At 30.7% G+C, this 25,160-nt stretch overlaps 3 protein-coding genes across 3 annotated transcripts; all 3 read left to right on the top strand.

Moving 5' to 3' along the window:
* The first annotated feature begins 378 nt into the window (after window positions 1–378).
* Window positions 379–7,188, top strand: LOC115716130 (ABC transporter F family member 3). The gene is made up of 18 exons (XM_030644861.2): window positions 379–666; window positions 1,036–1,251; window positions 1,474–1,663; window positions 1,881–2,089; window positions 2,214–2,354; window positions 2,531–2,659; window positions 2,778–2,879; window positions 2,956–3,102; window positions 3,730–3,792; window positions 3,944–3,990; window positions 4,134–4,193; window positions 4,516–4,598; window positions 5,100–5,194; window positions 5,473–5,559; window positions 5,958–6,045; window positions 6,247–6,332; window positions 6,579–6,641; window positions 6,745–7,188. The coding sequence occupies exons 1-18, from the start codon at window positions 463–465 to the stop codon at window positions 6,862–6,864; spliced, it is 2,130 nt and encodes a 709-aa protein (XP_030500721.1). The 5' UTR covers window positions 379–462; the 3' UTR covers window positions 6,865–7,188.
* Window positions 7,189–11,707: 4,519 nt separating this feature from the next.
* On the top strand, window positions 11,708–12,353 carry LOC115717340 (uncharacterized). The gene has a single exon (XM_030646311.2). The coding sequence runs from the start codon at window positions 11,852–11,854 to the stop codon at window positions 12,116–12,118; it is 267 nt and encodes an 88-aa protein (XP_030502171.2). The 5' UTR covers window positions 11,708–11,851; the 3' UTR covers window positions 12,119–12,353.
* A 6,342-nt stretch (window positions 12,354–18,695) lies between these two features.
* LOC115715704 (trehalase) lies at window positions 18,696–24,547 on the top strand. The gene is made up of 11 exons (XM_030644366.2): window positions 18,696–19,531; window positions 20,090–20,209; window positions 20,314–20,429; window positions 20,832–20,935; window positions 21,019–21,128; window positions 21,190–21,262; window positions 21,373–21,540; window positions 21,621–21,708; window positions 23,469–23,568; window positions 23,944–24,157; window positions 24,278–24,547. Exons 1-11 carry the CDS (start codon window positions 18,939–18,941, stop codon window positions 24,368–24,370), a joined length of 1,779 nt encoding a protein of 592 aa, XP_030500226.2. The 5' UTR covers window positions 18,696–18,938; the 3' UTR covers window positions 24,371–24,547.
* Window positions 24,548–25,160: the final 613 nt, after the last annotated feature.

Genomic DNA, 25,160 nt, shown 5'->3' with positions numbered 1-25,160 from the left:
GCAAAATAGTTAGTAATTACATGAGAAAATAATATTTTTTAGTAGCTAATGTTTAATATGAAAAGTTTTTAGTAATTACACAGTGTAATTACATTCAATTCTCATGGGGGCACGAGAATTAGAGAGTGTAATTGGAACCACTCAATTACTTTCAATTACATAGTTATAGTGTAATTATATGGTCAGAAAAACATGTCAAATTGTGTAATTACCTCTAATTACACACAAATTTAATTACATTGTGACTTTCCAAACGCGCTCTTATTATATATATATATAAAAAAAAAAAACTCAAAAAATCAAAAAATAAAAAATTTAATGAGGTTTCATCAAAACGCTGTCGTTTAAGTTCTCACTCCTTAAAAGGGCTTTTATTCATCAAAGGGGGGCTCTCAAATATCCGCAAAACCCTTTGGTGCGAAGAAAGATTGTTTTCCCGGAAAATTAAAAGTTTCCGAGAAAATGACAGAGGTAGCGGGCTCTGTGGTGCAAGAAGTGCTTGGCCGAAGGGCCGTGGATGTGGATCAACCTATTATGGACTACATCATCAACGTCCTCGCCGACGAAGACTTCGATTTCGGAATCGACGGCGAAGGTGCTTTTGAAGCCATCGGTGAGCTTCTCGTCGGTGCTGGTTGCGTCGATGACACCACCGAATGTCGTTCTGTGAGTTTCATATCCTCAATTACCTTTTTGGTTTTGTTTATCAGCTAAAAAATCATTCGACAGTTGAATATTTTACTTGAATTTGCTGAACAGTAACAGCATTGAATTGATCCTATTACGCTTTCGATTTTCATATATTGATATTGAGTTCGATGCCAGTTAATTTGTTTTGGAGTGTTTTGTAAAAATAGTCATTATGAAATTTTTTGTCAGACAAAATTATTGCCAAAAATTACACTATATGGTTGCACAGTGTATATATGGTTGCACAGTGTAAATTCAATGTGGTTATTTTGCTAATTTAACAATTTTAGGTTGAATTCATGGAACTTGTGATTCATTATTGATTTTAATTTTTGTTTGTAATAGGTATGTAGTATATTATCTGAAAAGTTTGGGAAGCATGGACTAGTTAAACCTAAACCAACTATGCGGAGCCTTGCAACACCTTTTAGAATGGATGATGGAATGGATGAAGAGCAAGCTCCAAAAAAGAAGGTTGAAGTTTTTGATGGTCCTCTGCTCACTGAACGTGACAAAGCTAAGCTAGAAAGGCGAAAGAGGAAGGACGAGCGCCAAAGAGAGGTAAATTTTAATAACCATAATGGCAAAATAACAACAAGATGAAAGAAATTAGTAACAAGTTTTTAACTGAGTTTGCAACATATTAGGTGTCATACAATTACAAACCATATGTTGAGCATTGCTGATTATTTGATTGATGTTTCATATGAACTGCGTCACTATCATAATATTTGTTTGATAAGGTTTTTTTAATCAATATTTTTACTAATTTTTATTATTTAGGTGGAATACCAAATCCATTTGGCAGAGATGGAAGCAGCTAGGGAAGGGATGCCTGTTGTGTGTGTTACTCACGACAACAGTGGTGGATCAACTGTCAAGGACATTCGTATGGAGAATTTCAGTGTTTCTGTTGGTGGTCGGGAGCTCATTGTGGATGGTGAACTTACACTCTCGTTTGGAAGGCATTATGGTAAGTTTGATATATGTTGTTGGCATTGTAATAATCTTTATTTCATCTTCATTTTAGGGAGGGTGAGCTTGTTGTAGAAAGGAAAAAAAAGTCACCTTGCATCAGTCTTATGGTCTCTATTTAAAGGCAATTGTAAATGATATAATCTTTTATCCATTCATTGTAATTCGTTATCCGACTTTGATGATGATGACATGTTTTTGTGCAATTTTTCTAGGTCTTGTTGGAAGAAACGGAACAGGAAAAACAACATTCCTCAGGCACATGGCTATGCATGCCATTGACGGCATTCCTTCAAATTGCCAGATATTGCATGTGGAGCAAGAAGTTGTTGGTGATGATATATCAGCTTTGCAATGTGTTCTCAACTCTGACATAGAGAGAACCCAACTCTTGCAAGAAGAAGCTCGCCTTAGTGCTCTGCAGGTGAATATATATTTTCTGTTGTTGTTTTGTTTGTGTTAATTTATCCTACTTTACTTTGGTTGATATTTTTAGTTGAATTGATGGTTCTATGCCCCTTTTTTTGGCTATCCTTCATTAATTTAAGAGAGACATGGACTTGGATGATGGAAAAACCAATGGAGGAGCGGACAAAGATGCAATTTCACAAAGGCTTCAGCAGATATACAAACGGCTTGAATTCATTGATGCAGATTCTGCAGAGTCTCGTGCAGCTGCCATTCTCGCTGTGAGTTCTGTTTTGGTGGTTGAATTTTGTGGCTTCTTAGTTCTCTTGACATATTGCGCATGCTCTTTTCTGAAATTTAGTTTGCTTTATTTGATCTGTAATTAGTAAAAACCATGAAGAAATTATGTTTTGGCTTCTTTTTCTGATTGGTGTCGTGCTATAAAAATATTCTACAGGGTCTTAGTTTTACTCCAGAAATGCAGCTAAAAGCAACAAAAACATTTTCTGGAGGATGGAGAATGCGAATTGCCCTCGCACGTGCCCTTTTCATAGAGCCTGATTTATTGCTACTGGATGAACCCACAGTATGTTATGTGCATTATAAGTACCTCTGACTTCATTCATTTTGTTATTTGTAATCTGTATTGTTATTTACCAAGTACTCTTGTTGAGCTGCTTGCCTTACTCTTTATATACCTGCAGAACCATCTTGATCTTCATGCTGTGTTGTGGCTGGAGACTTACCTGGTGAAATGGCCAAAGACGTTCATAGTTGTTTCTCACGCTAGAGAATTTTTGAACACGGTAATTATCTTTGTTATGCCTTCCAAGCTTTGTATGGGAAATAATTGTGTCTTATTCAATTTTCCTGTATTTACAGGTGGTTACTGATATTCTTCATCTACAAGGACAAAAACTGACTGCGTACAAGGGTAATTATGATATCTTTGAGAGGACACGAGAAGAACAGATAAAAAATAAACAGAAAGCTTTTGAAGCAAATGAACGTTCAAGATCCCATATGCAGGTTGTTAATCCTTTCATAATAAAATAAATATGATTATGCTGATTGTTTTTTATTATTTAGGGTTAGATATCTGTTTTTTTAACATTGTCTGCATTATTGGTTGTTTCCACGTTAATGCTTGCTTTGGCACCGAGACAGGGTGATCAATTGTTTATTGTCAAAGACGTATGCCTTGTTAATAACCTTTATCTCTGCTCATTGTCAAAAAAAAAAAAAAAAAAAAAGAAAAGAAAAGCAAAAGAGAAAAACCTTTAACTCTATCTGAACTCTGAAGTATGACACACAGAACATTTCTTCTATACATTTTGGTTTAACTGATTCTGACTTCTGAGTGGCAGTTAAGTCAGATTTTGTATCTTTTGTATTTCATTGGTAATTTCTTTTGGTATTTGATGCTTCGTTTCTTTTACTTTTCTGTAATTCATTTCACTTTGGGATCTTCTTGTATCTTAGTTGGGGTGAAGTGTGGTTTTCTGATTCACTGATCATTTGCTCACTATTGTGGATGCAATTAACTAAGCTGTTACTAAAATCTTGTTATTTGAGATCATCCTTTTCTGTTTTTTTTTTCCGCTGGATTTTTCACGACTCGTATTTGACTACCACATGACCTTTTTAACACTGCAGACATTTATTGATAAGTTTCGTTACAACGCAAAGAGAGCATCTCTTGTTCAGTCAAGAATCAAGGTAGACCTGTCCTCCTACATTGTTGTTTTGTGATTTAAAGATTGCTTTGATCTCTATATCCTGGATCTATTTAACTCTTTGCCATTTATTTATTTTTTCGTTATATTACTTTGTCCTTGCAATTCATTAATGTTTTTTCATTAAATGCTAGGCATTGGAGCGGATGGGTCATGTAGATGAAGTTGTTAATGATCCTGAGTAAGCACCTTTTTCTTTTGGATACTCAACGTTGAATTTCGGAGAAAAGCTGCTACATCCAAATTTTCATCAACTTTTCTTCCATTGTTCTTTTCTTTTATGTTTCATTAATCTTTAGCTGTCCCTTTATCCCCCATATGCAGCTATAAATTTGAGTTCCCAACTCCAGATGACAGGCCAGGTGCCCCTATTATAAGTTTCAGGTTTGCAACTCATTTTTCTGAGTGGTTACATTTATTTATTGATACCTTTTTGGCCTTTGGGTTGAAGTGTTGTAAAAAAAAATCATTTTCTGTTATTTCTCCTGCTTCCAGTGATTGTGATTCATACTGGCTTTATTTTTCTTATAATAAACAACCTCAACTAGCCATGTTCTTGATAAACTTCAAAATATTGAATCCTAGTAGTCATAGTCTGGTTTAAGATACCATGTTTGACTTGATTAACCTGTGATGTTTTCTATTCCCATGGTCTCACTTAGATCAAGTGCTTATAATCTTTTGATGTGTTGGAAATTATTTGCAGTGATGCTTCATTTGGTTATCCTGGCGGTCCTATATTGTTTAGGAACTTAAATTTCGGGATTGACCTAGACAGCCGTGTTGCAAGTAAGGAATCTTGTTGAAGTGGATTTTTCTTTTATTTATCTTTCTAAATTATCTAGGAATGCAGTAGACAGTTTTTATCTATTTTTAACGTTATTCTGCGCTTGTAATTGATAATTTTCACGTTTGTGGGATCTTCCAATGTATGCTGCATATATTTATGCGATAGAAATCAATCATAAAGCTGATATTTATACTCAGTGTGTGTGTGTGTATTCGTGGTAAGTTTGTTTGAATATATTTGTGACTCATATCAATCTTTAAGGTGATGCTGACACATAGGAGTGTGTGTGGTGTGTATATGTTTTCCCACTGTGTATTTGCATTTGCTTATTTGATATAAAATCAATCTTAAGGATGATGTTGATCCCTACAAAGCTCATGGTTGGAATAATTTACTGTTGCTAGTGTAATCTTAACATTTATGTCTTTCAACTAGTCAACTTTGTAAGTTCTTCTATTTCTTTCCCAAATTCACTTCTGGGTTTCAAAATCATTTTGCAGTGGTTGGGCCAAATGGTATAGGGAAATCAACCATACTCAAACTAATTGCAGGAGAGCTACAACCAACCTCTGGGACAGTTTTCCGCTCAGCTAAGGTTTGATCATTTTTCCTTCAACTGCTTTTTGTCCGCTATTATTATAAATAGCAACCGAATTTCATATTTTAATTGAAATGCGATTGTGTTTTGTTGATGGTTGATATCTTTGAAATATAAGAGGACTGCTGGATTCATAATTATCAAGCTATCTTGTTTCCCATAAATAAATAAGCATATATAATTCTTAATTACCAATCTACTTGTCTGATTAGCAACTTAACTCATTGGACTTGGAGTTTTAATGCTTTAATCTGATCACCATATTGTTCATTCAGGTTCGTATAGCTGTCTTCAGTCAGCACCACGTGGATGGACTTGACTTATCTTCAAATCCTCTTTTGTATATGATGCGCTGCTACCCAGTAAGTTCTTGTTAACAAAACTACTTTTCTTCCAAAGCTAACAAATATAGAAAGCTGTTCTTAGTGTTGCCCCATCTCTACTTTTCCTTGTATTTCAAATACATGTTAACCTTAGCAATATGGATTTTCTGATAGCATGAGAAATTTTCATTCTCACCTAGCAAATTTTTAGCTCATTAGAAAATTTCATGCTAGAATTATCGAACTTTCAATCAAGGGAAATATATCTAATGAAGTTTATGTTTATTCTTGCTCATAAGTTGAATCTCCAATTTTTCTGGGATTTAAGTTGTTTAATTCCTGCCTGAAACATTCTCACTTTGGGTTGAGTGGTTTTTGGCGGAGTTTATATAAGCACTTTTGTTTCTGATTTGAAAACAAAATCTCTCTTCTTTCAGGGAGTGCCTGAACAGAAGCTCCGAAGTCACCTCGGTTCATTTGGTGTCACGGGAAATCTTGCACTTCAGCCAATGTACACTTTGTCTGGTATTTTCCTTTCTTAACTTGTTTACTTTAAAAACTTTTATGTAACTTGTAGTTTACCCGCGGCCTCCAGCTTTTGACAATGGTCAACATCCTATATATATGTTTGTATATGATTAGTAGCTCTTTTCTTTTTATTATTTATCTTTTTTTTAAAAATATTTAACTGGGTTGCTCATCCAATTTGCTCAACTGAAATATTAGGTGGTCAGAAGAGCAGAGTTGCATTTGCTAAGATAACTTTCAAGAAACCTCACATTATATTACTTGACGAGCCTTCCAATCATTTGGTAAGCTACCCCTTTCTTCTTTTTATGTTTAATGCTCTTCGTGGGCTACTCGGTTTGGTTCTTTGTTTTTCGAGCAAAGCCGAGCTGTCAATATGTCTCGATTTAAGTTAGCCATTTTAGTCTAGAAATCTCAAGGTGTGCTTGCCCTTTATTGGCTAATTCATTTATTCTGTATATATTGCAAGAAACAAACAATATTATCTCCATCTATTACAATTTTCTCACCTATTGTTGTTGAAAATGTAGGATTTGGATGCCGTTGAGGCACTAATTCAAGGACTTGTTCTTTTCCAAGGAGGCGTTCTTATGGTAATGATTTCAAAACCCGATTAATAAAACGTCTATAAATCTAGGCAATTTTACCCAAGCTTTAGTTACAAATTGTGTGTGTGTGTGTGTTTTGGTTAAACAGGTTAGTCACGACGAACATCTAATTTCGGGAAGCGTGGAAGAGCTATGGGTGGTGTCGGAAGGTAGGGTGAATCCATTCCATGGAACTTTCAACGAGTACAAGAAGATTCTCCAATCTTAAAACAAGTAAAAACTTACTCAAATTTTCTTCTTGAGCACCATCCTTTTATATAGTTTTGAATCTTTTACAAGTCTTATTATCACTTGAGGAATCATTTTTTATTTTATTTTATTTATATCTTTAGAAGAAGGAAAAAAATGTGAGTATATTTTGGATTTTGAGGTATGATAAAGCTTATCTTTTCCAATTTAATGGCCATTTATATGTACATGAAAAAATTAGTATGGCATTTAATAGAACTAGAAGAGTTATTAAATGCCACAATAACAAAATAATGCAAAATTTGCCTCTAAGATGAATGAAATAAGAGATTTATTTTCTATCTATGCATGTTTTTTATTAAAAAAAAGAAAAGAAAAGAAAAAAAAAAGAGTTACACTTAAATTGAGAATATAAATAAAAACTTGATTAGAAAATATTTTCCTTTATCCATCTACATATTTATATTTAATTAGAGTTACAAACTTTTTCTGATTGTCTTCGTTTTGTCTTCCCAATAGTAATGACGTAATGATATATCTCTTATTTGAAAATCTTTCCATAGTTTATGTTATATTATTTGATAATATAACAAGTATAAATTAAAATGTGATAAATATATTATGTTGATATATTAACAAACCACGTAAACTTAGAGTTTTCTATAAATTACAAGTTATAAAATTATAATTTATATTATTATAAATTATTTTATCAAATGTGTATAAATTTATAATGTAGGAAAAAATAATTAAAAATATATAAAAAATTTATACAACATATTTTTTTTATATAGATTATAATTATAATAAATTAGATTATAACATTCTCATTATTATAATAGAATCTTGAAAATTCATAGCACTTTAAAATTTATATTTACTAAACACTCAATTCAGCTTTTTTCTACAGTTTTGCTACAACTGTTTTTTCTCACAGTACAACTACAACTGTTTTTCCCGAAGCACAGATGTGCCAAACTGGCCTTAAGTGTATGATAAATAAATGTGTAACCTATAGTTTTAAACTACACTTTGTAACGTACATGTTGTAACTTGGAGAGAAGTTACAATTCGTTATCACTTGTAACTCTTTTGTTGATCACACATAATTAATGTAATAAAATAATTCTTACACAATTTGATTTAAAGAATTTAAAATTATGATGATATAGTTGTTACAAAATGGATTGATACTCATTTATGTGAGAGAAATAAGGTGTGGTGTGTTTGAATTCTAAATGCGATCACTTAAACACTATAAAAATAGGTCTTTGGTGCTCATTTAGAATGAACCAAGTTTTCTATCAAACACCATTCATCTCCACTCCAGGTATGATATTGTTCACTTTGGCTTAAGTCCTCACGGTTTTGTTCTTGGGCACTTTCTCAAAATGTCATATCAATAGAGATATGTCCATTCCTATATACTCATGATCCTTCTCATTTATAGCCAATAAGGGATTTTGTTTGCATTCCCAACAATCCTCCTATCAAACGATCTTCCATTTTTGCACTGTCGCTATCATCAATCGGAACACGCCCTGACCTTCATTGTCAGGAAGATTTTTGACACAACTCCGAATAGAATCAAAGCACACTGCCTAACTGAGCACATCCACGAACATCATGAAAGTACATTGAGGTACATCACATCGGACATCACCTATCTCTACTCCAAGTATGATATTGTCACCTTCTCAAAAGGTCTCATACCAATAGAGATATGTACATCCTTATATACTCATGATCTTTTCCATTTCTAGCCAATGTGGGACTTTATTTGAATTCCCAACAATATATATCTTCTTCTTCATATTACATTGTATATGTTATATATTACATGTATTATAATTGATCTTTTTTACCTTTCTTATATATAATATATATATATATATATTATACATATATATTATAAATGTGTTGTAATATTTATGTAATAAATCTTTTATTTTAGTCTTTGTATTATTTTTACAATTGAGTTGTAATTTATCTTCTATCGATATATAAAATCTCTAGCAATTTATAATTTTCTCATTGTAATAGGTTCTTGAATACCATTGCTCAGTGCTCACTCTTTAGCAAAAAGGGTAATTTTTTTTTAGATGAGTCTGTATTTTATAACCGGAACTTCCTATAGATTTAGTTATTTAATTTTTTGAGCCTCTATTTATCTTTATTTAGGCTGTGTTTTTTAAATTTAATAGAATATTTTCGTTTTCTTTCAAAAAAAAAAAAAAAAAAAAAGAAGGAAAATGTATGACCTATTTTCTATACACGATTTGCCTTTGGTGAAGTAAGATAATTTTCTACTCTATAGTCTATAGGACGTTAATTAACTATTTACCAACTAAATAAATTCCCACATGAATTGGAATTCCTCTAAATTGTAAATTTATAAACATAAAATTATAGGTAGAATTTATTTCTATTATATTTTGTTTAATTAAATTTTTTGCGAAACAATCATAAAACACATAAAAAATAATTAAATTTAGGTCGATATGTAAATAATAGTATAGCTCCGAAATTATTTTTATTTGTGCTATCTGTTGGTGAGCTGAAAATCGTAGATTCGACTTGAATGGAGAATTAGATCAGAGAATTAATAAATATTTTTTTTTAATAGAGAGTTAATGTGTTGAGTGAATATTTTAGTTTTAGATACTTGGCTAGAATTTTTAGATGAGATGTAACTTTAGATTAGAAAGGGATTAATGGATTGATTCTATGAATTAATTATTATTGCTTTTTCATTATTAATTTCAATATATACTTTTATTTTGATTTTTAATTTCTCACTTTTTTTTTTTTTTTTGAAAGAAACACTAAAATATTTATTAATAGGTAAATTGAACAATATTTATTACATGATGATATCGTTCAACGAGTGGACTTAACAAAATAATAATAAGCCAACCAAGTCATTTACAATAATAAAAAAAGAAATCCCAATAGTATCTCCAATGAAAGAACCACTAAGCCCTCAACTTTAAAGTATTAAAAAAGTGTGAAAAATACTAAATTTTTAACTTGAGTGAACTAACGACAAATCAAACATATCAATGACTATCAGCTAAAGATGTCACAAAAGAATATTGGGCAATAATAACTATATTATTCAAACAAGAATAAAAGGAAATAACACGACCAACAATGTAAAGAACAATCTAAAGAAAATGAATCAGAAGCCATATGGCTAATAACAATTTGAGAATCCCCTAAATTTGAACACAATAATAGGTAACCATGCTAACCACTTGGAAGTGCCATAAGTAAATTGATTTTTCACCGATCACCCAACTGAAAGCAAGGCTAAAAGCCCATACCATTATCAAACCAAACACTACTACAGTAACTATAGTAGAGTGGTGTGGCAATACCTTTAGGGCTCGTTTGAAATGTTCTATTAGGTCGTATTGTATTGGATTATATATTATATTTTTATATAATACTATGCTAAACTTTAATTTATATTAAAATATTATATATTTAGGTGTCTAAAAAGTTAATACCACATATAGTTTTACATAAATATATTGTATAAAATATAATTCAATATAATACAATACAATACGACCTAATACGACGTTTCAAACGAGCCCTTATTGAAATTAATAGAGAAAAGAAAAAAACAAGAACTATAAAAGTATTTTGTTGTAAGTAGCAATGTTGATAAAAGTATTTTTAATTCATTTTTTACATTATTATTTTGTATATTCAAGAAAAAAGAAAACGAAATATTTGCCAATTCATGTATATATGAATTGCTAATTTCATTATTTTTTTTCAATCTCTCACTCTATTATTGTAAATGGCAATATTGCTAATATCATTTACATTTTTTTTATTAGATTTTGATATTATTATTAATACCAAATGTATATACTATAAGATTATTTTGTTTTAGTAATGGATGCAAAAAATATGTTCGTCCTTGGCTTCCATGGTAAAGTTGTTGCTGATTGAATTATTAATTGTTTCATTTTGTTAATAATTTTTGGTTATAAGTTTTAAACAAATATATATAATGCGAATAATAGATTTAAAACATTAAAAAAAATATGATAATGCAAAATTTGCCTTTTAAAGAAAACTAAATAAAACATATTTATCTTAGTTCAAAGAAATAAATAAACACATTAAGTATCTTGCCAGTAGTAACGTTCTCAATAATGAAACTCAAAGAAATTGATAAAGGCCACCAAAACGGTGGAGCATGTGATTTAATTCGATGTAAAGCGAAGAACCTTACTAAAGCTTGACATGCCGCGAATCCTCTTGAAAGAGAGGAGTGCCTTCAAGAACGTAGACACATGTGGTATATAACTGTTATCGGCTCGTATCGTAGATTGATATACCTTAAAACAATATATTTTTGTTACCACAAAATATATAGGCAGCAACTGATTACTTGATTGTAATAAAATTCAAAATGGGTATACTTGATGATATGAGTTATTCAAAAAATAAACAACTGTCCATTTTACATATGTATATAATAAAATAAGCCTCCATGTAACACACTGTTTGAATTCTATTTTTAACGTTTTAAATCTCTCTAAATTTCTTAAAATTTTACAAGAAGTCTTAAATAATTATAACTTACGAAAAAATTTGACTAAAAAATTATTTCGAATACTAAACCGATAGGATTACATCAATCGATCTTTTTTAAGAGTGTATTATTGAATTTTTCTCAATAAACATAACCATTATTTTATCAGAATGTAACTTTATCTATTTCAATATCTAGAAAAAAAAAAAAAAATTTAGTCTAAATTTTTATATAATCATATACATTGTTATTTAAAATTTTTTGTAAATGGGGAAACCAAATCTTATCAAATTGCAACTATTAAGTCAATCTAATATTTCAAATAAAACCCTCAATTAAACATTAATTACGAATCAATCCCCAAAACTCTACACGTCTTAAAGATTCGATCTTTCATTTTATCTGGTTTCAATTTCAAATTCCCTTTTCTCGATTTTTGCGAACCTCTCCAATGGAAGAAGACGCTAACAACAGTATCGTGGCAAAGGAGAAGCTGGATCTGGTAGCCACCTGGGTCGGCTCCACCGTCTCCTCCGCCTTCTTCTCCTCTCTCGAACGATTCTCCTGCGTCAACGTCACCACCGACGACGACGAAGAAGAAGAAGACGACGACGACGGAGAAGAAAAAGAAGAAGCCAATTCGGTAAAGAACCCTCCTTTATCCGTAACAGAACAGACCCAGGTCCAAAACGACGACGTTTCCAAGCTCCCTGTTTGAATTGGTCTTCGGTATTTCTCAATTCTGAAACCAGTTGTTAATTACTCGATTAGGGTTTGTGGAATTAGGGAAATTGATTTGCTTTTATTATATATATATATATTTGTGAATGTGTAATAACAATAATAAAAAAATGATTTTTTTTTTAATCTTTATTAGTAATTTTTCTTTTGGGGTATGTTGGTTTTGATTATGTAAAATTTTCATAACTAATTAAAGTATGTTTTTCTTCAAATAAGCTTAATATTGTTTTGCAATTCAAGTTTGAACAATGTTCTTATTCATATCTGAACAAGTTTATGAGTTCATTACTAACCTCAAGGCCATGGCCTACCCTATTAACTTCTCATAGCTTTAAATAAATTATTATTATTATTATTTTCAGGGTGTTTCTTAATTTTGATTGGCTTATGAGTTAAAGACACAATAGTACTAACTATGCTCAAGAAACTTTATGGCATTATCTACTTTTGCTTGAATATATTGAGTTCAAAGTTAGAGAGTATTACTCAAAACCATTGCATTAAAGAAAATGAACAAAGAAAGTTTGATTTGTGCTACAAATAGTAAAAGTTTCTTACAAGTATGTAAAAATAAACCACTAAGAAAAGAGAGACAAACTATTACTAAACAAAAAGAGCATTATCATCTTTACCATGATTATGTGTGAGTGAGTGTGTGTTTGTGTGTATGTATCAATCTCCACGATCCTTCCAACATAGCAGCATGAAAATGCAACGTTTGATAATGTACAACCTTGCTCTCTTCTCCTTAAGAACTCTTTTAGTTGTTTGAGCTTTTATTTCCTTCTCTGAAGAATTGGAGTTGGAGTTAGACATCTCCATAACTTTGTCTTCTTTCTGGTTTATTAGCCTTTCTTCTTCTTCTTCTTCTTCTTCTTCTTCTTCTTCTTCTGCATTTGGTATTTTATTTGTATCTGTGGTTAAAGGAGAAGGAATTTACCTTATGTAGAGGAATCTTTAGGAGTTACTAGAGGTTGTTTGAGTACCCCTTTTGGAAGTAAGTCAGTAAATTATTGTTGAATGTAGTAAAGGCCTTGATGGAAGAGGAGGAGGAGGATGAGGAGGAGGGGGGGACTGATTGACTGACTCTCTCCACTGTGAGGTTTTGCAGTCAAACAGGGAACTGGATTTCAGCTTTCAAATGTGGTCTTCTGCTTCTGTTTCTGTGGTCTAACATCCGGACTTCCAGGTTAGTTGTCTTCTGAACCAACCATATTAGTGGCCTGCTTTAGGATTTATTGCCAAAAAGACAAATGGACCACATAGCTCTAGAAAAAAAATAAAAAAAATAAACAAAATTTGTTTATTATTATTGTATATATAGTAACTCTTAATAATTGTATCTTTAGTATAGTACATTGAATAATTGGATTATGTATATATAGTTAGTACAAACCAACCAACCATAGCTTAGCCTTGTTTAGACCTATATATATGCACATTAGAGAGTATTATTATTGAGCACCAGTAGTGCTTAGTACCACTTGTAGGTAGTGTCCTATAATTGGTTAGCGATATTCATACATAGGACCCGATACTTAATGATACTAATGACGATAAAACAACTAGGATGGTGTGCTTTTTAGCATTTCTCATATACATAATCCATCATTTGACTCTCTCTCTCATCATAAGAGTTTAAATGTACCCTTTAAACGAGGCTAATCTATAGTATTGAAGAGTGAAGTTTGTGTTATTGTACTCTACTTAAAATACTAACAGAGTCTGTATTGACAGAATTAGACAAAAATTTTATTAACATTGAGGTCTATACTATTTATCTCCCAATAGTATAGTATAGTACATTGAATAATTGAATTATGTGTATATAGTTAGTACCAACCATAGCTTAGCCTTGGTTAGGCCTATTTAGAAGAACTTTTTGGCCCTTTTCACATCACAGTCTTCCTGAAAATGTACCCTTTAAAAATGGGGCTAAATGTATAGTAATGAAGTTTGTTGCTGTGTTACATGTAGCCCTACACTTACTTCCCTAGCTGATATAACCTATTCTGATATTATTATAAATGAGAAAACTGTTATTATTATTTGTAACGCTCTGTTCTGAACAAGCTTTGGTTAATAATAATAATAATGATGAATGATGACACAAAAGTAAGAAATTAATTACAGAGAGAGACCCCTCTCTATTACTTACTTTTATTACAACCTTTGACAATAACTGATAGGGAAGGGAAATTTTGAATCAATTTAATTTCTTTCTTTTGTTGCTTAGTATTTGTTTGAGCATATGAGACACAATATTTAATTACACCAATAACGATATGACACCGAGAAGGGTGCTAGGCACCAGTGATACCTTTTAGCAATTCTTTTACTTACCCCTCTTAATTAAACCGTCAAAGGATGATGTTGTCATCCTTGACTTATTAATGCCTCATCACTCAAGGACTCCCTTTCCCTTCTTGGAGTTTGTACAATAAGAACTTATATATATAAATATATTTATAGTAAATTTGTGGGGCTTAGGCTATATATTATTAGGTGTGGAGAGAGGAGAGGAGGGAGAGTTATTTGATAAGGAAGTGAAACAATGTAAGTGGGAACACTTCAAAAAATAGGGTCTACCAAATATTTTTTCCCTACCAAATTGGAGGAAAATCTTCTCTACAGTTATTAACTCGTGATGATAACTAGTTGGGTCGGGTGCAATTTAATATCGAGCCATATGTTGCTTCGGGCACAGACGGCCCTAATAAGTTGTAGTGGGTTTCAAGAAAAATAAGTTTTCCTGGGCGCTTATTATGTATAGAATATAGGTGGTATTTTTAAAAATTAATATTTATTAAAAGAAGTTTTTTTTATCTAGGCCTAGTCCGCGTTAGCCTAAGGCCGGTTCTAGGGCACGAGCAAGAGCACCCCATACCGATACTATAGATAATTTGTGTGTATTTTTCTTCATCTCTACTTTTGTTTCCCTCTTTCACCAAACATTTTCCTTTAATAATTATAGAAAGGAAATCATAATGTATGTATATTTTTGTGGTTTTGTGTGAAAGTGTCCAAAATCATGAGAATCTAATCTAATCTAATGTGGTCTTGATTTGGGGAGAGTGGTTTTTTGTGTGTGATTTTTCTTTTGTGGCAATGATTTTTCTAGTGTCATGGTCTTGAAAAAGCTTCAACCTTGGCTTTTTCTTGTGTGGAGGAAAAGTTTGAACACAACCCACCTTCTTTTTTGTTTTTTTTTTTTAATAAATGCATATTCAGTAATAATAATTATAATAATAAAACACAAAAGGCCAAACACAATGCGTTAAGATAAATAATTGAGAGGCTATAATGAGTTTTTTATATTTACTGACGTGGATTTTGAAAAACGACGTCGTTTTCTTTCACTTTTTCATTGGGTTTTGAGCTCCGTTGATGATGTTTTGTATTTTTATTTTTATTTTATTTATATATATTTATATTACTTGTTCCAATTTCTGAAGCTTTTTTCTTTGGCTTGTGTGGAACTGAAGAGATATCTGAGGAGCTTATTATAAATATTATTGGTACTTCTAGAGAAGTCCTTTTGTGATTGGTTACGATTTTAAAAATTATTACATTAAATTATATAGAATTCGATATTTAATTAGAACAATAGCGATATTGACATATACGATTAGATGTTAGGCACTACTGATATCTTTTAACATTTATTATTATTATTATTAGAGTAAATAATTCCAATTATTTAACTTAAATTTTGTTAAAATTTTTTAAATAATTAATAAGGGTTATTTTAGTATTTTATTTTTATTTTTATTTTAGTTAGTTTTTATTAATAGTATATTTTGCAATTGATATTATTACCATCAAAAATTAAATTTAATTATTTATAAGTTAAATTTAGATATTACACCATAAATTACTCAATAAATAAAGATAGAACTTAATTTGATCGTGAAAAGTCTTGTCCTAAGACTTGTAACATGTATACTAGAGTTCCATTTTTTTAAATCAAAGAAAGAAAGAACATTGCTAATTTTGTTTCTCTCATACCTTGAATTCCAAATGCTAGCAAAAAGGGTTCAAAGAAGAAGAAGAAGATACTTTTTATTAGCATGAATTGCATAATCACGACGACTTATTAGTTACTAATTTTTGCCTTATTTAATAATTGGATGGAAGACAAAAATAATTATTTCGATCTTCACTCAATGTCCTATTTAGATGGAAAATTTCTTATCTCGCTACGAATAGATTTTCTTTCGTTGGATCATTCTTGTGCGAAAAATGTACATTCTTACGCCAATCTTTTTCGGGAAAAACAAGTCGGTGTGTTTGTACTTATTTAGATTTGGATTTTGTATGAATAGCATGATGGTTGATTGGTATGTCATCTCAATGCAATGTAGCACACAGTTGTAAATATTTTTGCATATTTTTTTTGTTGGTTTCCTATCTCTATTTTCTATCACTCTACTCAAAATGTTTATTTGGTTTTTTGTTGCATTGTGTATTTTGTTTTCTTTTGAATCAAATTTCACTCTCCCTAAAGTTTTGTTTTTGAAAATTTATTTCCTTTGTTTAACAATAATATTTTTTTTTAAATGGAAAAATTGTTATTTATGATTTTTTTGGGAGTAAATATCAATTATAAAAATTGCTTTTCAAGGTAAAAAAACTATCCCGAGCTCATGTGTCGAGTTTTTATTGGTTAACAAAAGCTGACAAGAATTAATAATATACTTTGTTGTTGTTATATTTTATTTAAAAAGAAGCTCATATGATGATCACATGTACAATTGTTTACTCTACCAAATAAACTTGTAAAAACATAAATTTTCAAGATTGAATAAAATTTTGCTTCACAATTGTTACAAATTGTTAATATATTTCTTGTGATTTATTCCCTTGTTGGCCAGTTGTGGGCATGGGCGAGGAGGAATTCAAACCCCCGACATCGTAGTTTGTAGTCATGTACTCTAATTCTTTGAGCTACAAGCCTTATCCTGTCTCCAGACTCTTCACTGGATCTGTTCTCGAGAGTACCAAAAAAGAAAACAAAATTTTTTCTCTCCCCAACCATTTTGGTTTAAGATGTGAAAACACTTCTCTCTATTACTTTTACAGTAAATAAAATAAAATAAAACAAAATAAAAATAATGTAACATTTCATAAAGGAAACCATGTCCTTCTTGATTAAAATCATTAATGCAAATCCTGTATTAATTAAGATACAAATGTTCAAGATCTAAGTTTAACATCCTAATCATGTGTATTTGTATTTTCCTTATTATTCTATGTCATAATCATGTGTGTTATTTGTGTATAGTTGAAGCTAAATGCAACAAATTAAGAACAAGAGATTCTAGACAGCTAATAAGATCTAAAGTTACTAATAAAACAAACATATTATATGAGATAGAAAGGTGTTCCAATAATACTTGTGTCCCTCTCTTTAAATGCTCCAAATGAGCTGCCTAGAATACAAAGAACAATTAACAACTAATAAAAGCTATTAAAAGAGAAAAAAAATTAAAGTTTCTCGTTCTTTAATTTTTATTATTAGAATTTGGAGGTTTTCTTTTTTCTCTTCAGGCCCGCTAACATTCCTTGAGCTTAGGTGCGGCTTTATTGGGATTATGTTTTGCTACTACAATTTAATTTTTGCTATTGTAATTAGTCTTGTTATTTTGATATGATTTTAGTATTCTAGTCTTATCTCTATGACATAGTTTGGAGTGTTTAATCTTGTCTTTGTGGCATGATTTCATTTTGTTTTGTTTGTTGATTCTTCTTTATTTTTCGATGACTCGTCATAAAACCATTGTTAATGGTTGGTAATAACAAGTTCGCTGCGACTGAAGAGGTTGTCAGTAGTGCAGTTACGTACCTTACACAATAGTTGAATGCGAGGTTGAATGAACATGCTGTAACAGTTTCTACTATTGTATCTTCTGAACGGTAGATGTAATAAAATATAGGTATTCTTAAGATTAATTATGACGTTGTAATCTTTTCCATCTGATTTTATTTTAGTTAAGTAATTTTTTTAATTTTAATTCTTATCGTGTTTCCAAATAAAGAAATGTTCTAATTAAATTGTAGGTTATTATTTTAGTTGATTGTCATTATTAAAATTACATAATTTATAAAATTGTAATTAAAATAAAAGTACCACAAAACAAAAAAGCTTATTTATTATGTTATTCTCTAACAAAGTAAAGTAGCAAATAAATTATTTAAATTATTACAAAAATTCTAAAAACTCATTTCAATGAGAATAACTCAATCACATATATTTGACTTTAAGTGTATTTTAATTAATTTATTTTCACGATTGTAGTTATTTAAAATCACTTGTAAATTATTTTAAAAAAATCAAATAATTTATAATATGGAAATTAAAATTTAAATATTTTGTTACATGCATACTTATTTTTTCTTATACACGTGATAAATAAATATTTTTTTCATTATAAATTATTTAAAATTTTATAAATATTTACAATTGAACTAAAAACTTCTTCAAACTACAAATTTCAATAAATAACAAAATTCTCATAATATTTATTAAATGAAAATGCACACGACACACAATACTCAAATGAGAAATACAAAGTACCAACACAACACTTGTCTAAGTTTTACTTAATCATGACTTTGCATGGTGACCGGCAAAAATGTCCAAATACCATAAAAAAAATGTCAAAAACCATTTGATTCCCATCAACATGGCCGGCTTTGCATTTTGTCACCATTCATTCATTCATTCATGTTCTTTTCTATTCTTTTATGTCCCCTCAACCCTTCATTCCTCTTCCTAATCCCTTTCCTTTCCAACAATGGAAATCACCATTCCATTCCCATTCCTTTTCATTTATTTACTACTACCAACTCTCATCTTGGCTCTCTCACAATCATCATCACCAATATGCATTTCCAATTCCGGACATGTAAACCCCACAACCCCTTTACTCAACTTTCTTCAAACCCTCCAAGAAACAGCATTCCTCACTTTCAAAAACCCCAAATTTGACCCAAAGCTCTATGTGGATTTATCCCTAAAGTACAAATTGTCTTATTCCCAAAAGGGTTTTGATAAGCTTGTGAAATACTCAAATGGGTCAGTTTCTGTTAAGGATTTGAGTGAGTATATAGAGAGTTATTTTGAGGGTGCAGGGGAGGATTTGGTGGGTAGTAAACCAGAGGATTTTGTGTCTGAGCCAAAGGGGTTTCTTCCAAAGGTGAAGAATGGAGAAGTTAGGAGTTGGGCATTGAAAATTCATTCCCTTTGGAAGAATTTGAGTAGAGAAGTTTCTGATGAGGTGAGGAAACAGCCTCAGTTGCATACTTTGATTCCTCTTCCTAAACCTGTAATCATTCCTGGGTCAAGGTTTAGAGAGGTCTATTATTGGGATTCTTATTGGGTAATCAGGTTAGTTTCATTCTTTTTTATTTCATGAAAATTCACACTTTGATATAAATGACACTAAAAATTGTGACTTTTCTTGGATTGGTGTGTAAAAAAGTTTACTTTCTTCTTTGTTAAGTTAGTTAATTATTAGGATTCTTATTAGTTATTTTGGAAAAGTTCACACTTTCATATTTCTTTTTAACAAATAACACTAAAAATAGTGACTTTCTATTTCTAGTATTTGTGTGTAAAAAGATTACTTTTTTTTTTTCTTTATGGAGTAAATATTATGAAAGCATGGCTCTTTTACATTTGTTGGAAGCACTTAAACAAGCTCATAATAGATTAAAAATGGGATCTTTTTTAACTATTTATGTAGAAGAGAACCTACTCTTAATATAGGTTTCACTGTTTCATGAAAAAGAAAAAAAATTATTGCTTTAGGACTCTTTCTCTCTACAACATCTCATAGTGTTTAACATTAATCATTTTTTTTTTCAAAATTGGATATGAGGAATCAATTTATAATTTGGAATAAGAAGAATTATATATAATTAAACAATTTTTTGTTATACACAGGGGATTAGTAGCAAGTAAAATGTATGATACAGCAAAAGCAATTGTGAATAATCTCATTTCACTTCTTCAACAATATGGTCATGTTCTTAATGGTGCCAGAACATATTACATTAATAGAAGGTATATATATATATATATACACTTAAATAATCCTTTATTTTTATGAGTAATACATATTTTTTTCTTTTGGGGTCTGAAAAAGTTTGAATTTTTGTTCAATGTAGTCAGCCTCCTCTCCTTAGTGCAATGGTTACTGAAATATACAAGAGGACTGGAGATTTAGAATTTGCTAAAAACTCTCTCCCTGCACTAATCAAAGAACATAAGTTCTGGACTTCAGGTACTATATATATATATAATATAATAAATAAATATGTATTTTATACCTGAAAAGATCATGTACCAAACTATTATTGATGGTAAATATTCCCTCTGAACTATTATAATATAGGACTTTCGTTAAATAGTTAGTAATTTTATCCTTTACAACAACATATTTTGTCTCCTGAATCTTCACTACCCTTTTTATTAAAACAAATAGATTTGGCAGTGGTAAAAGTTCGGGAAGCAAAATATGATTGAAAAGGAATTTTTAACGCAGCTAATATTTTGGAGGGCACAATCTTATTAGTGACAAAGTTCAGGATCGAAATACCAATTTATTCTAATATATACATAATATATGTGTATTCAGTTTCAGTTGGGTATTAACTCTATTAAGTCCTATGTTTTGTTGTTTTAGGAATACATAAAGTGTCCATTAATGATGGTGATCAAGCTCATAATCATACTTTAACTCGATATTATGCAATGTGGAATAAGCCCAGGCCTGAATCTTCCACCCTTGTAAGTCATTTCATTTCACATTACTATTTTTAGCTGATAATCATAACAATTTAGTTATCAATTATATTTTGCTTCTTAATTAGGACAAAGAACTTGCTTCAAATATCTCATCTCTTACTAAGAAACAAAAGTTTTACCGCGAGGTCGCATCAACTGCTGAGTCTGGATGGGATTTTAGTACGAGATGGATGAGGTGAAAACTAATCTTAATTATGTGATTGTTTATAGAATGAGTTGACAAGATTCCTATACAGGCACCATGTCGATTTTACAACATTGGCTACAACATCAATCTTACCAGTTGATTTAAATGCATTCATACTCGGGGTATTATTTCTTATCTTCGAGGAAGAATCCTCGAAGATCACTTTTCTTTTTGTTTTTTTTCCTTTTTTCGATTAGCATGTGACAAAGATGTGTTTTACTTTTCGATTTAGATGGAACTCGATATTTCCTTCTTGGCAAATGTTACAGGAGATTACACAATCTCTAAGCGATTCTCGAAAGCTTCTCGAGTTAGAAAGAAGGCAATAGAATCTGTGTTTTGGAACGAAAAGACAGGGCAATGGCATGATTACTGGCTCAGCAATAATAGCAATTGCATGGTATTATTTTACTTCAATCTATCATGGGGTTAAGGCTTGGTAACTTTCGGTTTTACTTAAATTTCTCTTTTGACACTTAGATAAATGAAACATGGGAAGCTAGGAACCAGAATCAGAAAGTGTTTGCTTCAAATTTCATTCCTTTATGGATTGAATCATTTCACTCAGGTTTGTTCCTCATCTGACTTATGTTATTTGAGCTGATTTTTCAAACTCAAAGTTGTGGTAGAAGAGTGTGAACATAAGAAAAAATTATCGGGATAAGTTGAGAACTACCTTATTTATTATATATTAATTAAATATAACTTTAAAATAATTTTAAATGATAAATATAACCTCACGTAGCTAATTAAAATTAGAGTCTCTAATGCACATATTAGAGATACAGACCTTACCTATAACATTGAGTATAAATTAAAGAGTAATAAAAAAAAGATAAAAATTAAAATAGAAAATAAAAAGTGGGTATACAATATAATTTCTTGAAAATTATTAGTAGAAAAAGAAGAACTCATAGATTAAAATCTTACTAGCAATTATTTATTGAAAAACATGATCTAGGCCGGTCTTGAATTGGGAAATTTGATTTTCTATGCTTAGAAAATCAAAAAATTTGATTTATAAACTAATAATTAAAACCCTAAAAAAACTATTCCTTTTTTTTCAAAACCCCAAAAATACCCCCCTCACAATATTCTCTCTCTCTGCATCATCTCTCTCTCCCTCTATCTCACCCCAACCGCCCACCCTCACCCGAACCACCCTCACCCACCCACGTCAACCCCAACGCCGATCACCACCCTCACCCCCGTCGACCACGACCCCAACCCCTCCGACCCCAACCCCAACCCGAAAGAGCAACCCCAGTTTTTGAAACTTTTTTTTTTTTTCCTGCGATTTGAGAGAGGGAAGAAGACAAAGGTCCGATGGTCGGACCTTGGGGGTCCGATGGTCGGACCCATCGGACCCCCAAGGTCCGACCATCGACCTTTGAATTTTTTTTTTTTTTTTTTTTTCTCGCGATTTTGGAGAGAGAGGAAGAAAGGGTCAGATGGTCGGACCTTCGGGTCCGATGGGTCCGATGGTCGGACCCATCGGACAGAAGGTCCGACCGACTTTAATTTTTTTTTTTTTTTTTTTTTCTGCGATTTGAGAGAGAGGGGAAGAGAGAGGTGCGATGGTCGGACCTTGGGGTCCGATGGGTCCGATTGGTCGGACCCCATCGGACCCCATGGTCCGACCATCGGACCTGGGGTGTGGGATTATTGGGACCGGCTAGATAGAGAGAGAAAGAGAGATAGTTTTAGTTTGGGGGTATTTTTGGGGTTTTGAAAAAAAAGGTATAGTTTTTTTAGGGTTTTAATTATTAGTTTATAAATCAAATTTTTTGATTTTCTAAGCATAGAAAATCAAATTTCCCCTTGAATTTTAGTGGGCCATAGAAAAAAAAATAGGCTCTTATTTAGAAAGAAATGTAGTATTTTCAAAATTAGTAAAAAAAAATATATATATTTTTAAAAGATTTTTTTTTTTTGGGACTCGTGGGTTGAACATAGGGAAAATTTATTAGTAGAAAAGGAAGAACTCATAGATTAAAATCTTAATAGCAATTCTTCATTGAAAAACATGATTTGGGCCGACTTTGAATTTTAGTGGGTCATAGGAAAAAAAATTTAAGCCTTTATGTAGAAAGAAATATGGTATTTTTAAAATTAGTAAGGAAATGTGTAGTTTTAAGAGGAATTTTTTTTTTGGCGTCTCTAGACACAGGCCTAGTCTGTCTATGCTCAGGACCGGACCTATGTAATGATTGCAATTTGCTACATAAAGTTGAAATTTTTCCTTAAAAGATTAGTTAACAACTTAACACAAGAGACACTCAAATTAGTTGATTTTATACTGAATTTTTTTCATTTATTTACATGAAGATGGTGTAGTGGTTGATAAAGTCATGAGAAGTCTTCAAAAATCAGGTCTTGTTCATTCTGCTGGTATTGCTACATCTCTTACAAATTCAGGACAACAATGGTTCGTACTATGCTATTTCCTATATTGGTTATATATATAAATATATGTGTATTTTGTTTATTGGAGTTATAGGAATTTAACCAAGAAGGAATGGAATTGAATATATTATCAAAATTGTTAACTCGGTTTAAACTAATAAATAGGGTTTTAGAAGCTAAAATAGGTAGTAATTGAGTTCATTAATATTTTTCGATCTTAAAGAGACTCTTCAATAATTTTGCACGTGAGAGGTTATTTCTCGATTTCTTCCAATCACTAAACAACCCTAGTAACAATTCTTATCAAAACCAAATCGATGAATTAAAATTGATATGAATTTCTAACAAATGCAACTTTCTCGGTCTTCGTTGGAAATTCTTGTGACAAAAAAAACAGGGATTTTCCAAATGGTTGGGCTCCAATCCAACATATGATTATTGAAGGTTTAACAAGATCTGGATTGAAAGAAGCAAGATCAATGGGAAGAGAAATTGCAGTGAGTTGGCTTAGAACAAATTATGTAACTTTCAAGAAGACAAAAACAATGCATGAAAAATACAATGTGGAGAAATGTGGATTTTTTGGAGGTGGTGGTGAATATGTGCCTCAGGTACTCTTAACTTAATTTTATCTTTAATTAATTGTTTAATTAGATTATGATTTAATCAAATTACTAATGATTTATTTAATTTGTTGTTATATTGACTTTTTTTATTTTTTATGAATGCAGACTGGTTTTGGGTGGTCAAATGGAGTAGTGTTGGCATTGTTGGAAGAGTTTGGTTGGCCTGAAGATCTAAGCATTGATTGCCCAATTGCTTAGTTAGGATTATTATTATATTATTATTATTTACACATTGCCTAATTTATCAAAATAATATTGTAACAAATAATATTTTTTTAATAGTATATGGTGTAACAAATAATAGAAAGGAATAATTATATAAGACACCATTTTTTGTAAAATATTTATATTTTTACTTTCAAAGAATATTTTTTTTACATTTTTACGGTTTTCAAAAAATAACACGAAAACAACATAAAATCAACAAGAAAACAACATAAAAGTAACATGAAAATAACAACAAAAAATAACATACATATAACAAAAAATTAACAACAAATGAACAAAATTTTAACATAAAAAGATCGTATTTTATGTAAATAAAATCAAAAAAATCGTAAAAATGTTTAAAATTCTGTGAAACCGTATTTTTGTTGTTTTTGTGCATTTGTGAAATTAACCCTAATAGAAATGTATTTGCACTCTCTTCAACTTGTGTCAAATTCAAATAATTTCATATTTTTTTTTAAAAAAAAAAATTAATACTTTGATAAAATAATTATTTTTATATATTTTATTTATTTATTGTACATATAAATAAAAAAAAATCTTATTTCGGCATGTTTAAAGAAAATGCCTTGATTTATTTTTTTCTTCTTATTTTGGCATATTTAAAAAAAATACATATAAATAAAAAAAAATATATTTTTTTAATTTGATCACGTATATCAATATAAAAATATTTAAAATTATAACAAAACTAAATAAATAAAATACCATAATTTAAGAGTGATGACATTAGTTTTCCAAGAAAACAAAAGTTTAGGGT

The sequence above is a fragment of the Cannabis sativa genome, chromosome 5 (assembly GCF_029168945.1).
Source record: "Cannabis sativa cultivar Pink pepper isolate KNU-18-1 chromosome 5, ASM2916894v1, whole genome shotgun sequence".
NCBI lineage: Eukaryota > Viridiplantae > Streptophyta > Magnoliopsida > Rosales > Cannabaceae > Cannabis > Cannabis sativa.
This window is presented reverse-complemented; position numbering and strand designations above follow the sequence as displayed.

What these genes read in the sequence shown, in the direction of transcription:
- LOC115716130 (XM_030644861.2), top strand. Translation starts at nt 463, where the DNA reads ATGACAGAGGTAGCGGGCTCTGTGGTGCAAGAAGTGCTTGGCCGAAGG. An exon ending in TTGTTCAGTCAAGAATCAAG is followed by an intron (nt 3,793 to 3,943) that starts GTAGACCTGTCC and finishes ATTAAATGCTAG; the next exon opens with GCATTGGAGCGGATGGGTCA. An exon ending in ATATGATGCGCTGCTACCCA is followed by an intron (nt 5,560 to 5,957) that starts GTAAGTTCTTGT and finishes CTCTTCTTTCAG; the next exon opens with GGAGTGCCTGAACAGAAGCT.
- LOC115717340 (XM_030646311.2), top strand. Translation starts at nt 11,852, where the DNA reads ATGGAAGAAGACGCTAACAACAGTATCGTGGCAAAGGAGAAGCTGGAT.
- LOC115715704 (XM_030644366.2), top strand. Translation starts at nt 18,939, where the DNA reads ATGGAAATCACCATTCCATTCCCATTCCTTTTCATTTATTTACTACTA. An exon ending in ACATAAGTTCTGGACTTCAG is followed by an intron (nt 20,430 to 20,831) that starts GTACTATATATA and finishes TTGTTGTTTTAG; the next exon opens with GAATACATAAAGTGTCCATT. An exon ending in GATTGAATCATTTCACTCAG is followed by an intron (nt 21,709 to 23,468) that starts GTTTGTTCCTCA and finishes ATTTACATGAAG; the next exon opens with ATGGTGTAGTGGTTGATAAA.